We start from the raw sequence: 14,737 nt of genomic DNA on the forward strand, positions 1-14,737 counted from the left end.
AATGTGGTCCTTTTTGGTATTTTAAGGGAATAAGGGAACCTACTTATCAACCCTCCCATGCACTCTTCATCAATAGGTGGCTCAATGTTTTACCAACCCATATACTCTCTTGTTACCATCTTCTTTCTTTCTTGTTCTGTAGACAAAGCTGGTCCTTTTTGTTTTTTAAGGGAACAAGGGAACCCACTTATCAACCCTCCCATGCACTCTTCATCAATAGGTGGCTCAATGTTTTACCAACCCATCTACTATTTTGTTACCTCCTTTTTTTTTCTTTTTCTCTACACAAAGGTGGTCCTTTTTGGTATTTTAAGGGAACAAGGGAACCTACTTATCGACCCTCCCATGCACTCTTCATCAATAGGTGACTCAATGTTTTACCAACCCATCTACTCTCTTGTTACCATCTTCTTTCTTTCTTTTTCTATAGACAAAGGTGGTCCTTTTTGGTTTTTTAAGGGAATAAGGGAACCTACTTTATCAACCCTCCCATGTACTCTTCATCAATAGGTGGCTCAATGTTTTACCAACACATCTACTCTTTTGTTACCTCCTTCTTTTTTTCTTTTTCTGTACACAAAGGTGGTCCTTTTTGTTTTTTAAGGCAACAAGGGAACCTACTTATCAACCCTCCCATGCACTCTTCATCAACAGGTGACTTAATGTTTTATCAACCCATCTATTATCTTCTAACCATCTTCTTTCTTTCTTTTTCTGTAGACAAATGTGGTCCTTTTTGTTATTTCAGGGAACAAGGTAACCTACTTATCAACCCTCCCATGCACTCTTCATCAATAGGTGGCTCAATGTTTTACCAACCCATCTACTCTCTTGTTACCATCTTCTTTTTATTTCTCTTTTTTTGTAGACAAAGGTGGTCCTTTTTGTTTTTTAAGGGAACAAGGGAACCTACTTATCAACCCTACCATGCACTCTTCATCAACAGGTGACTCAATGTTTTATCAACCCATCTACTCTCTTTCTTTTTCTGTAGACAAAGGTGGTCCTTTTTGTTTTTTAAGGGAACAAGGGAACCTACTTATCAACCATCTCATGCATTATTCATCAACAGGTGACTCAATGTTTTATCAACCCATCTACTCTGTTGTTACCATCTTCTTTCTTTCTTTTTCTGTAGACAAAGGTGGTCCTTTTTGGTATTTTAAGGGAATAAGGGAACCTACTTATCAACCCTCCCATGCACTCTTCATGAATAGGTGGCTCAATGTTTTACCAACCCATCTACTCTTTTGTTACCTCCTTCTTTTTTTCTTTTTTTGTACACAAAGGTGGTCCTTTTTGTTTTTTAAGGGAACAAGGGAACCTACTTATCAACCATCCCATGCACTCTTCATCAATAGGTGACTCAATGTTTTATCAACCCATCTACTCTCTTTGTTACCTCCTTCTTTTTATTTCTCTTTTTTTGTAGACAAAGCTGGTCATTTTTGGTTTCTTAAGGGAACAAGGGAACCTACTTATCAACCCTCCCATGCACTCTTCATCAATAGGTCGCTCAATGTTTTATCAACCCATCTACTCTCTTGTTACCATCTTCTTTCTTTCTTTTTCTGTAGACAAAGGTGGTCCTTTTTGGTTTCTTAAGGGAACAAGGGAACCTACTTATCAACCCTCCCATGCACTCTTCATCAATAGGTCGCTCAATGTTTTATCAACCCATCTACTCTCTTGTTACCATCTTCTTTCTTTCTTTTTCTGTAGACAAAGGTGGTCCTTTTTGGTTTTTTAAGGGAATAAGGGAACCTACTTATCAACCCTCCCATGCACTCTTCATCAATAGGTGGCTCAATGTTTTACCAACCCATCTACTCTTTTGTTACCATCTTCTTTCTTTCTTTTTCTGTAGACAAAGGTGGTCCTTTTTGGTTTTTTAATGGAATAAGGGAACCTACTTATCAACCATCCCATGCACTCTTCATCAATAGGTGGCTCAATGTTTTTCCAACCGATCTACTCTTTTGTTACCTCCTTCTTTTTTTCTTGTTCTGTACACAAAGGTGGTCCTTTTTGTTTTTTTAAGGGAACAAGGGAACCTACTTATCAACCATCCCATGCACTCTTCATCAATAGGTGGCTCAATGTTTTACCGACACATCTACTCTTTTGTTACCTCATTCTTTTTTTTCTGTAGACAAAGGTGGTCCTTTTTGGTTTTTTAAGGGAATAAGGGAACCTACTTATCAACCCTCCCACGCACTCTTCATCAATAGGTGGCTCAATGTTTTACCAACCGATCTACTCTTTTGTTACCTCCTTCTTTTTTTCTTGTTCTGTACACAAAGGTGGTCCTTTTTGTTTTTTTAAGGGAACAAGGGAACCTACTTATCAACCATCCCATGCACTCTTCATCAATAGGTGGCTCAATGTTTTACCAACACATCTACTCTTTTGTTACCTCATTCTTTTTATTTCTCTTTTTTTGTAGACAAAGGTGGTCCTTTTTGTTTTTTAAGGGAACAAGGGAACCTACTTATCAACCCTCCCATGCACACTTCATCAATAGGTGGCTCAATGTTTTACCAACCCATCTACTCTCTTGTTACCATCTTCTTTCTTTCTTTTGTCTGTAGACGAAGCTAGTCCTTTTTGTTTTTTAAGGGAACAAGGGAACCTACTTATCAACCCTCCCATGCACTCTTCATCAATAGGTGGCTCAATGTTTTTACCAACCCATCTACTCTTTTTGTTACCTCCTTCTTTTTATTTCTCTTTTTTTGTAGACAAAGGTGGTCCTTTTTGTTTTTTAAGGGAAGAAGGGAACCTACTTATCAACCATCCCATGCACTCTTCATCAATAGGTGACTCAATGTTTTATCAACCCATCTACTCTCTTTGTTACCTCCTTCTTTTTATTTCTCTTTTTTTTGTAGACAAAGGTGGTCCTTTTTGGTTTTTTAAGGGAATAAGGGAACCTACTTATCAACTCTCCCATGCAATCTTCATCAATAGGTGGCTCAATGTTTTATCAACCCATCTACTCTCTTGTTACCATCTTCTTTCTTTCTTTTTCTGTAGACAAAGGTGGTCCTTTTTGGTTTTTTAAGGGAATAAGGGAACCTACTTATCAACCCTCCCATGCACTCTTCATCAATAGGTGGCTCAATGTTTTACCAACCCATCTACTCTCTTTGTTACTCTTTTTATTTCTCTTTTTTTTTGTAGACAAAGGTGGTCCTTTTTGGTTTTTTAAGGGAATAAGGGAACCTACTTATCAACCCTCCCATGCAATCTTCATCAATAGGTGGCTCAATGTTTTACCAACCCATCTACTCTTTTGTTACCTCCTTCTTTTTTTCTTGTTCTGTACACAAAGGTGGTCCTTTTTGGTTTTTTAAGGGAATAAGGGAACCTACTTATCAACCATCCCATGCACTCTTCATCAATAGGTGGCTCAATGTTTTACCAACACATCTACTCTTTTGTTACCTCCTTCTTTTTTTTCTGTGACACAAAGATGGTGCTTTTTGTTTTTTAAGGCAACAAGGGAACCTACTTATCAACCCTCCCATGCATTCTGCATCAACAGGTGACTCAATGTTTTATCAACCCATCTACTCTCTTCTAACCATCTTCTTTCTTTCTTTTTCTGTAGACAAATGTGGTCCTTTTTGTTATTTCAGGGAACAAGGGAACCTACTTATCAACCCTCCCATGCACTCTTCATCAATAGGTGGCTCAATGTTTTACCAACCCATCTACTCTCTTGTTACCTCCTTCTTTTTATTTCTCTTTTTTTGTAGACAAAGGTGGTCCTTTTTGTTTTTTAAGGGAACAAGGGAACCTACTTATCAACCCTACCATGCACTCTTCATCAACAGGTGACTCAATGTTTTATCAACCCATCTACTCTCTTGTTACCTCCTTCTTTTTATTTCTTTTTTTTTTGTAGACAAAGGTGGTCCTTTTTGTTTTTTAAGGGAACAAGGGAACCTACTTATCAACCCTCCCATGCACTCTTCATCAACAGGTGACTCAATGTTTTATCAACCCATCTACTCTCTTGTTACCATCTTCTTTCTTACTTTTTTCTGTAAACAAAGGTGGTCCTTTTTGGTTTTTTAAGGGAATAAGGGAACCTACTTATCAACCATCCCATGCACTCTTCATCAATAGGTGGCTCAATGTTTTACCAACACATCTACTCTTTTGTTACCTCCTTCTTTTTTTTCTGTGACACAAAGATGGTGCTTTTTGTTTTTTAAGGCAACAAGGGAACCTACTTATCAACCCTCCCATGCATTCTGCATCAACAGGTGACTCAATGTTTTATCAACCCATCTACTCTCTTCTAACCATCTTCTTTCTTTCTTTTTCTGTAGACAAATGTGGTCCTTTTTGTTATTTCAGGGAACAAGGGAACCTACTTATCAACCCTCCCATGCACTCTTCATCAATAGGTGGCTCAATGTTTTACCAACCCATCTACTCTCTTGTTACCTCCTTCTTTTTATTTCTCTTTTTTTGTAGACAAAGGTGGTCCTTTTTGTTTTTTAAGGGAACAAGGGAACCTACTTATCAACCCTACCATGCACTCTTCATCAACAGGTGACTCAATGTTTTATCAACCCATCTACTCTCTTGTTACCTCCTTCTTTTTATTTCTTTTTTTTTTGTAGACAAAGGTGGTCCTTTTTGTTTTTTAAGGGAACAAGGGAACCTACTTATCAACCCTCCCATGCACTCTTCATCAACAGGTGACTCAATGTTTTATCAACCCATCTACTCTCTTGTTACCATCTTCTTTCTTACTTTTTTCTGTAAACAAAGGTGGTCCTTTTTGGTATTTTAAGGGAATAAGGGAACCTACTTATCAACCCTCCCATGCACTCTTCATCAATAGGTGGCTCAATGTTTTACCAACTCATCTACTCTCTTGTTACCTCCTTCTTTTTTTCTTTTCCTGTACACAAAGGTGGTCCTTTTTGTTTTTTAAGGGAACAAGGGAACCTACTTATCAACCATCCCATGCACTCTTCATCAATAGGTGGCTCAATGTTTTGCCAACCCATCTACTCTCTTGTTACCTCCTTCTTTTTTTCTTTTTCTGTACACAAAGGTGGTCCTTTTTGTTTTTTAAGGGAACAAGGGAACCTACTTATCAACCATCCCATGCACTCTTCATCAATAGGTGGCTCAATGTTTTACCAACCCATCTACTCTCTTGTTACCTCCTTCTTTTTATTTCTCTTTTTTTGTAGACAAAGGTGGTCCTTTTTGTTTTTTAAGGGAACAAGGGAACCTACTTATCAACCATCCCATGCACTCTTCATCAATAGGTGGCTCAATGTTTTACCAACCCATCTACTCTCTTGTTACCTCCTTCTTTTTATTTCTCTTTTTTTGTAGACAAAGGTGGTTCTTTTTGTTTTTAAGGGAACAAGGGAACCTACTTATCAACCCTCCCATGCACTCTTCATCAACAGGTGACTCAATGTTTTATCAACCCATCTACTCTCTTGTTACCATCTTCTTTCTTTCTTTTTCTGTAGACAAAGGTGGTCCTTATTTGTATTTTAAGGGAATAAGGGAACCTACTTATCAACCCTCCCATGCACTCTTCATCAATAGGTGGCTCAATGTTTTACCAACCCATCTACTCTTTTGTTACCTCCTTCTTTTTTTCTTTTTCTGTACACAAAGGTGGTCCTTTTTGTTTTTTAAGGGAACAAGGGAACCTACTTATCAACCATCCGATGCACTCTTCATCAATAGGTGGCTCAATGTTTTACCAACCCATCTACTCTCTTGTTACCTCCTTCTTTTTATTTCTCTTTTTTTGTAGACAAAGGTGGTCCTTTTTGTTTGTCAACTCTACTTATCAACCCTCCCATGAACTCTTCATCAACACCTTAGTCCATATGTTACCAACACTCCCATTCAGTCTTTATCAACATGTATATGGAAGCTTAACCAACACCTACATTATTATGTTACCAAGAAGGGAATTGCGGAAGAAGGGAATTGTCATGTTGCAAGTCGTAGTTCATTTCATTTGCAAGTGGATTATGCTGCTCCCCTCCCTTTTTTTTAACCCTAAAATTTCACTAGCCCAAAAAGAGAATAAGGGAATAGTTAATATTTTACTACGTGAACATGTAAAGGGAATTGCCCACGTGCAGCAAGCAAATTAACGTACGACAACCCAACTTGTGTCACGAGCGGAAAGGGAATTGCCACGAAAGAGAATTGCCACGAGCGGAAAGGGAATTGCCACGAGCGGAAGGCAAATCAATTAAGGCACGTAACCTCTGTGGTCCACAATTACCACGAAAGGGAAACGCGTTTTTATGGTTTTATTCCCAAATTGGGTTGTCCGAAACCGATCGCTCGATTTAATCCTAGCGCGCGAGCGCCAGCTAGGGCCGCCCAATGTTTGTGCACTAATACCTTCGTTGAAGCACCGCTTTTTAGAAGCTATTTTCGAGTTGGGGTGTCGGCAACACTAGTGGTTTTATGGCTGTTGCGAATCTCTGAGTGCTACAGCTGGATCTTTTGGGAGGTGCTGTTTTGTCACATAGGTGCATATGAACCTATTATATAAAATATAGAAAAAATAATATTTAAAAATGTTAAAAATTTCCGAGATAAAATTTTGCGGACATCTATATTCGCACACAAGTTTTCGGAGGAAACAAATATTTTATGTGGTCTATATAAAAAATAAAAAATATCATGTGAATAGTCATGTTTTGAACATTAAAATTTGTCTTTTTACATGTGACACAAAAAATATTCCTTTTTTCCCGAAAACTTGTGTGTCAATATAGAATGTACAGATGTGCATACACAATTTTATTTCAGTATTTTTTGATATTTTAAAATATGTTTTCACATAGTGGGTTCATATGCATCCGTGAGCCGAAATGAATATCCCGATCTTTTGTTTCTTCTATCTTCTTGTTTATTTTTTCGGTTGTATGAACCCTTGAAGTCTAGACTTGCTCTATTCATTAGATTTGTTGCAGAGCTTGTGCATGACTGTGACTGATACCATCTTATTATTAGTATATCTGTTTGTAGAAAAAAAAAATGGTATATCTATATTCGCGAGATATTTTTGTTTCACAATTTTCTGCCAAAGCCCATTCCGAGTCTCAAACTTCCACCACCACTTAGGAGTATGATGATTTGTTCTCTAAGATCTTTAACACCAAGCCCCCTTTATTCCTTGATCTACACATTCTATTCCATTTAATCATGTAACAGGGTTTTTTCTTCTTTTTTTCAGCCCACAAGAATCTCCTCCTATATTTATCTATTTTTGCAATAAATGTTTTATTGAGTAAAAGGATAGATATATAATAAGAAGGAATCCTAGGCAAACATGAATACAAAAGAGTGAGCCGTGCACCAAAATTAGGAGAGTCACAAATCCATTCATCAAGTTTCTTAATTGACTTTTCATCCAAAAAAAATGGCACCCAATGTTTTTCAAATTTGGAACCTCAAGGTAGGAAGTTTCCCAACTTCACAATTAAACATGTCAGCATAAAATGACCCCAAAACATTGTTATCCTACCAATAGTAATAACCTCACTCTTGAGATAGTTTATCTTTAAATGAAACATCATCTTAAACAGATACATAATAAATTTTAAATTAACAGCTTGATCAAGATCATGCTGAAAGCCGAATGCAAAAAAACAGTACCATCAACATATTGTAGGATAGCTACACCCTTATCAATCCGGTACATGCACAACTAGCTTGACATCTGTTTATGGAGAAATTGAGATGGAATGCACGTTTCTTTTTGTTCCACAGAATGTGTTTCCTGGAGAGTGCTAAAACCTTGAAATAGGCAAATATATGTACACCATATATAACAATTTCTTACATTCACAATAATCTATTCCCCCGATCCATAATTAGTGTCAGAGTTTCAATTTCAAATAACTTAAATTTGAACTAAACCTCCGGCATTTATTATCGATCTAAGGGAGTATCTTTTTTCATCTTATGCAATATCACATCATGTCATACTGATCTATGCAGCAAAGTTAATTAGATATTTAAACGACCAACGGAAATGTAAACATAACACCATACAGGATGATTCATGAATGAATGATCAAATCAATGGACTACCAGCGGCAGTAAGCGGTACGTAGCACGTCATCTCCAATTCTCCATCACGGCCGTACTTTAGTGCAGCGCCGGAGGGGAGCATGTCACCCGAGTGTCGTGGGACCGGCACGACGACCCGGCCGTGGAGTCCGCCGTCGCGCCTCCCTGCAGAACCCGGCGCGCCAGCTTCGAACTCGCCGTTGTTATCTGCACGCGCTGCACCACCATAGGTCTCCCACCCATCTGCTTCGGCCCAGCACCATCCCCGCCCAGCGCCGAAGGCGCCACAGCACCATCAGCGTCTGCTCCACGGTGACCAGTCACGCCCTGCTCCGTGGAGGGCGTGCCGTCGTCGCCGTGGAGTGGCTCGGCGGCGCCATGAACCACCGGAGATAGGAGGACCTCCTCAGGCTTCTGTGGCTCCCCAGGCGGCGACCTCGAGCCGTAGGAGTTCTGGACGAGGGCGCATGCCAGAAGAAACAACGGGAGCAAAGCGCGCGAGCACCGTGCCATTTGATCAAGGGTTTCGGCGGGAGGCAGTACTACTCCTCTTTCCCCGATAAAGGCAGCGCGCACGTCCCTAGGCGAGCTTTGCTTGAAGGTCCTACAGGCTCTATTCTCTTGCGATGCAAAGATACCACACGATCGAGTATCTGTCAACAGTAGGAACAATACAACTGTTACAATGCAGATTCAAAAGCAAAACGTCCTACTTATAGGAGGGTGTCTGCAGACTGGCGTTCGATCGACGGAAATGGCAGGGCAATTGCAATAAAATGTGCAGCGCAATTTTCACCGAGCTGAGCATGCGAGGCCTTGCCAATTAGCGTGAGTGTGGGCGAAAAACACAGGAGCATACCAGCACTGTACCTGTACGTAAAGTACGTGGACAACAGTCCAACTCAAACTCTGAAGAAGTTCAAAGTTCAAACGGACAACAGTCTGCCAGGAAACTACTCGTGTCTCCGGCCGTGTCTAGCATATCAGACGCGCATGCAGTGCTTTGTCGGTGGATTTCTACTTTATAAATACTACTGTGTACAATTTCTACGGCAGCTTCTTGCCAGGAATATACTGCCACGGTACTTGCATAGTAAGGATCCGCTTAGTTTGGACTTTGTTTACACGCCCGTATATATGCTTGACTATGTGCACACGGTGTCAAAAGTGCTGCTAGTAGTACTAGCAATATTCAGCAGTCAGAGCCGACAGAGTGTCGCGTAGTAATTAGCAGGAGTATTAGTTTTCTTTCTATAGGCAGCTAGCGGCCAAAATACATGTTTGCTGGCCGGTATCTTCTGGGAAAGGGACGTCCCCAGTGGCTGGGGGAGTCCATATTGCTTTCCACGCCTCAGTCACCATTTACCAAACAAGGAAACACAGAGTGATCGGGGGAATATTTCTATCTGAAAATATATATTAATAATTATCACAGAAATAATAAAAATAATAAATATGTTATTGGACACCCTAGTGACAACTAAAAGCACTAGAGATATCCTAAGGCATCCTGCTGTCCTCGTCGTCATCCCCCCCCCCCCCCCCCCCACCAGCACATCGAAATTATGCAAAGATTGTCTGCTTGTAGAGCTAGTTGTTGTAGATAGACCAGAAATCGCTACACTAACCCCTCAAAAAACCAGCGTGTCAAAGTCGCAACCATGGCTAAAGATGATAATCATATGTCGGAAGAATCTGACCTGCGACCACACAAAAGAACATGAAAACTAATGTGAATTGTCGGTCCGGCACACAACTCCACGTGTGCTACACTGGTGTTAGATGCATTGCCGGAGCTAGGAGGACCTTAATTTGGCACCATATTAAACTGCCGTGTGATTTGAAATGGTGGGAGTATATAACATATTTGGCCGATTCAAATTGATATGTTGCGTTGTGCTAACAAATATGACATATCTTTGTTGGTTGTATCTAGCAAAGGTTGCTCCATAGTTATTTTTCTTAAAAGTATTGTGAGGTGATTGAAAGTTCTCTAGGGTGAACACCAACCATCTAACCATATGCCCTCTTTGCAACCAAGTACAAGAGACGGCGGACCACCTCATGTATAAATGTCGCTTCACCTTGCGGGTGTGGAAAGAGATCCTAGCTTGGTGTGGTATTCAAGATTGCCCCCCGGAGTCTTGGATAAGTGAGCCAAATGTCGATGTGTGGTGGTCCAACATTGCCTTACGAAGAGGGCAACATAGGAGAGCCTTAGCTTCCTTGCTCATGCTAATCTCGTGGGAAGTTTGGAAGGAGCGCAACGCTAGAATCTTCCGACACCATCATTCCGCCACAAATGTCATCATCGCCAAGATCAAAGATGAGGCCCGGGCTTGGTGCTTGGCCGGCGCTAAGGATTTGTGCAATGTAATACCGGGAGAGTAGGCTCTTGTTAAAGTCCTAGGGCTTGTCCTAGGCATTTGTTATGAAACTCTAAAACTTCTTCTCTATTAATGAAAATGGCAAATCTTTTGCCTCGTTTCAAAAATATTGGATAGAACGGACGACGATGGTGTTTGTGCACTATTACCTGTTGGAGGGCATCGTTTTGGAGTAGTTTTTTTTTTAAGTCGGGGTATTGTGAAACCTAGTGGCCATAGAGACTTTCGACTCATCTTGGAAATGCTTTTATATAATTGATATTATATTTGTATTGACATATATCCCATTATCGAAAAAATTCAAGACATATCCATACCAAAGTACATGAAACAATGTACATTCACAACGAGTCCTTTAATTTCATCTTTACGCTATGGTGATCACATCATGTCATAGACGACTAATTAACGGAAATGCTAACAAAAGAAAATAAATCAGATGGATCGACCAGGAGAGGACTGTAAACACTAGCGTGTCGCGTGTAGGCCCGGCCATCACGGCCGGACGTTCCTTAGTGCAGCGCTGGAGGGGGGCATGTTACGCTAGCGTCGTTGGAGCGGCACGACGACTTGGCCGCCGAGTCCCCCGCTGCACCTTCTTCAAGACTCCGGCGAGCCAGCTTCGAACTCAGCACCATCCCTGCCCCTCCCTTCTTCTGCACGGACTCTACACCACCGTCGTCGACCAGCGGCGCCAATGTTGTCGCACCATCGTCGTTTACTTCTGCCGTCCCGTCGCGGTGGCGGGGTTCGCCGCTGCCGGGGTGGAGCACCGGAGATAGGACTACAGACTTCTCCCCCGGAGATGGTCTGGAGCCGTAGGAGCTTTGGATAAAAGCACATGCGAGAAGAAGTGCCAGGAGCAAAGCGAGCGAGGACCGTGCCATCTTCTCAGCAGGGTTTGGGCGAGGCACTAGCTACGTGAGAATGTGAGATCTCTTTGCAAGGTACCTACTGGCAGTCGGCTACTGCACTGGCTCTGCTCGTTCTTTCCGCTCTCTTGTGCGCCGGAGGTGAAGATGACACTAGGCTAGAAGGCACGAGTGACAATGACGGGCGAACAGCGGGGATTTATAGGGGCGTAGAGAGCGAAATGACATGGTAATCGCGCGGAAAAGAAGACATGAGCAGACCATCTGCAGCACAGCAGCAAAGTTTGAACTTCACACGGACAACAGTCGGCCTCGAAACTACGCTTGTCCCCGTGCCTAACATGTCAAACATGGCCGCATGTACTTGTCTGTGGTTTTATGCCATATGCTGCTGCTACGAGGAATATACTACAGAACTGATCTAGAATACTCGCGTATCAAGGATTCACATAGGTGTACGTGCATGTAAGTGCACAAGTTTCTCAAGGTTCACACCAGTTCTTCGCTTATGGTATCCCGTTAACTTGTAAAGCATTGGTTGGTAAGATCGCTACGCGCACGCCCGTGTTTGACTGTACCTGCACAGGGAATCAGCAAGTGCGTATTCTAATTGGGTAGAGTACTTGGCAATACCGTAATAGTACTAGTTGGTGCATAAGTACGATGTCTAGTGATTTCCACCCAAACACTTCACTTGCATAATACGCTGATTCTCCATACATATGTTATATTAAAAGTTTTGATTACATAAGAAAGCAATGAAACTATGAAATAGAAAAAAACAAGAAAACATTGATAGGCAGTGTGATACAGCTGTAAAATCATAAACACACAAAGAAACCAATAGTGGAAATAAGAAACGTCCAAGAAAGAAAAAAAATCATAAGAACTTGTCAAAAAAACCACCAATATTTTACAGCTGCTAGAGAATAAATACCATTGGAAAAAACAATTCACCCACTAAGATGGAAACATCATCGAACGATATATCAATTGCATTCATCAGTTCTGAAACCAGCTCGAACTCTAGACGGCCACACACACGCTGTTTACAAACTAATCACAAGAAGCTAGCTTAACTGAAATCGATCTCCTAAACATATTTATTTTTTCCTAAAACGAATGGCCGACGCATGAATGAATGGCTTCCTAGTTGGGGGCGAAGAAGATCTCGGAGTCGAGCCTCTTGGACCGGAACAGCTTCTCCATCTCGGGCGTTGTGTTGAACGCCGCCTCCAGCACCTCCGGGGAGATGGCCTTCCACACCGAGGTCTTCCCCGCCAAGTGGCTGAAGATCGGGCTGGACAAACACAAGAACATCATCAGCACGATCACCACGTGGATAAACGACAATACAATGCAATGCCAACAAACAGATTGCGCTTTTTACTTGGGCGTGGTGATGATTGAGAACCACTCCATGCCGGAGGCATCAGCGATCTTGGAGACGACGTGGAAGCGCGGCACGATGAAGAGGCTGCCGCCCTCGATGCGGGTCTCTAGAACACGCTTGCCATCAGGGCCGACGACCTGCACCCGACCACTGCCACGGACAATGTAGGTCACCTGGTACGCCGAGTCGCAGGAGAAGCCTGGGGAGCACATGGAGTGGGCATCGATCCTAACGAGATCGGCACCCAGCCCGACCTCCTTCACCAGGGGCAGGTTCACGGTGTTGAGAACCACCACGCGGCCACCGTTTGGGATGTCCACGTCCAGCTTGGCCTCGAGGCAGTTGAGCGCCATGTCCTTTCGGTCCTCAGGGACTGGCTCCGGAAGCTTCTGACCGGCGGCGAGCTTGACGATGCCTGAAGCAGGCTGCGTGGAGACGAGCTTGGCAGCGTCCGCGTCCTTGAGGTCCCAGGCGCGACCAACGAACTCCGTGGAGAAGCCAGTGAAGATGCCGCTGGAGCCAGTGAGCTGGAAGTTGGTGAACTGGCCAGACTTGTGGCCCTTGGAGGTGTCACCGAGGAAGAGGATGATGAGCTCAGTTGCGGACTCAGGGGTGTTGTGCCACCAGGTTTGTACGCCAAAGGGGAGCGCCAGAGCGTCGCCCTCCTTCACGGCGACCACCTTCTCCTTTGTGGCCTCAGGCAGGACGATGCCACAGGTTCCCTTGCCTGATCAACCAAGGATCATAAGTGATGTATCATGTTAACAACAATCCAGTACAAAAATTTACAGAAACTACAAAATAGAGCGAATGTAACAGCAGTACTGGTTGCTTCTAGTGTTTTGATCGGAGGAGCAAACATGATTCCAAGTTGTGACATCACGCAAAGGCTGAGAGATATGTTGATTTCAAAAACACCACAACATTTTAAACAAGTAGATTTAATCAAATAAATATCCAGAACAATTCATTGTATTACTCCCAATACTAATTGTTGTCAAAATAATTTGGCTACGAACATATATTGTCATTGATTTTTAATGAGCGCGATCTGATCTGGCCGAAACAAATAACCTGACAGAAAACTAAACAATTTCAGAACTAAACCGTATCGTGCATGCAGACAAGACAACTACTACTTGAGACAGAGCCGATCATGTTGTGCAGAGCGGCAGCTCCGTTCAGTTTCAATCTAATAGTGTTGCGTACCTGCGATCCGGATTTCATGCCGTAACAAAACACAATTCGAGTCCCACACAGAAGCACAAACAGTATCCAACAATTGGGATCGATCGCACTCCGAAGGGAAATTCCAGACAATCAATGGGTGATCAACAGAGAGGGCAGGAGCGGATTGGCTGTTTAATGATACCTTGGAGGACGTAGGCGACCTTGGCGGAGTCGGAGTAGCTGGGGAGGGACATGCCGCCAGCGGCGAGCGAGAGCTTGGCGGCGCCAATGGATGCGACGCCGAGCATGGGCAGCTCCGCGGGGCTCCACTCGTAGTAGGAGCCGCCATCGCCGCCGTACGCCTTGCTCGGCTGCCTTGGGGTCAGATCAACCGCCATTGCGAAACGAGAAAAGAAGAGTATCCAAGATTTTTGGGAAACAACGGGAGCAGGAGGAGGTTGTGATGAGGAGAGGTGGGATCGGGCCCCTCGTTATATAGCGAACCACCAGGAGCCGGAGGCCGATGTGCTGGATATGCACGTTGGATTAGGATTAGATGAGTTTATCGCAAGTTTAGGCAACGGAATAACTATCTACGAGATGATTATGGAACAAGCAATTACTGTATTCTTCAAGAAAAGAAGAAAGTGCAAAACGAACCACCCGCCGCTGCCGCTTCTTCGTCTCTGGCTCCGCGCGCTGATCCCTGACCACCTGCCACTCAGAATTCTGCTATCATGCATGGAGTAGAAGCAAGTTTCAGCTCGTAGCTCGAATTTTAGATCCGACACACGTACTGTATATTATTCACGTACAAATTTCATTTC

At 42.8% G+C, this 14,737-nt stretch overlaps 1 protein-coding gene across 1 annotated transcript; it reads right to left on the bottom strand.

Moving 5' to 3' along the window:
• Window positions 1–12,308: 12,308 nt before the first annotated feature.
• On the bottom strand, window positions 12,309–14,356 carry LOC127348478 (glutelin type-D 1-like). Its single transcript, XM_051374498.2, has 3 exons — window positions 14,113–14,356; window positions 12,738–13,467; window positions 12,309–12,647 (listed from the first exon to the last, which is right to left on the bottom strand). Exons 1-3 carry the CDS (start codon window positions 14,306–14,308, stop codon window positions 12,497–12,499), a joined length of 1,077 nt encoding a protein of 358 aa, XP_051230458.1. The 5' UTR covers window positions 14,309–14,356; the 3' UTR covers window positions 12,309–12,496.
• Between the last annotated feature and the right edge of the window lie 381 nt (window positions 14,357–14,737).

The sequence above is a fragment of the Lolium perenne genome, chromosome 4, assembly GCF_019359855.2.
Source record: "Lolium perenne isolate Kyuss_39 chromosome 4, Kyuss_2.0, whole genome shotgun sequence".
Lineage (NCBI taxonomy): Eukaryota > Viridiplantae > Streptophyta > Magnoliopsida > Poales > Poaceae > Lolium > Lolium perenne.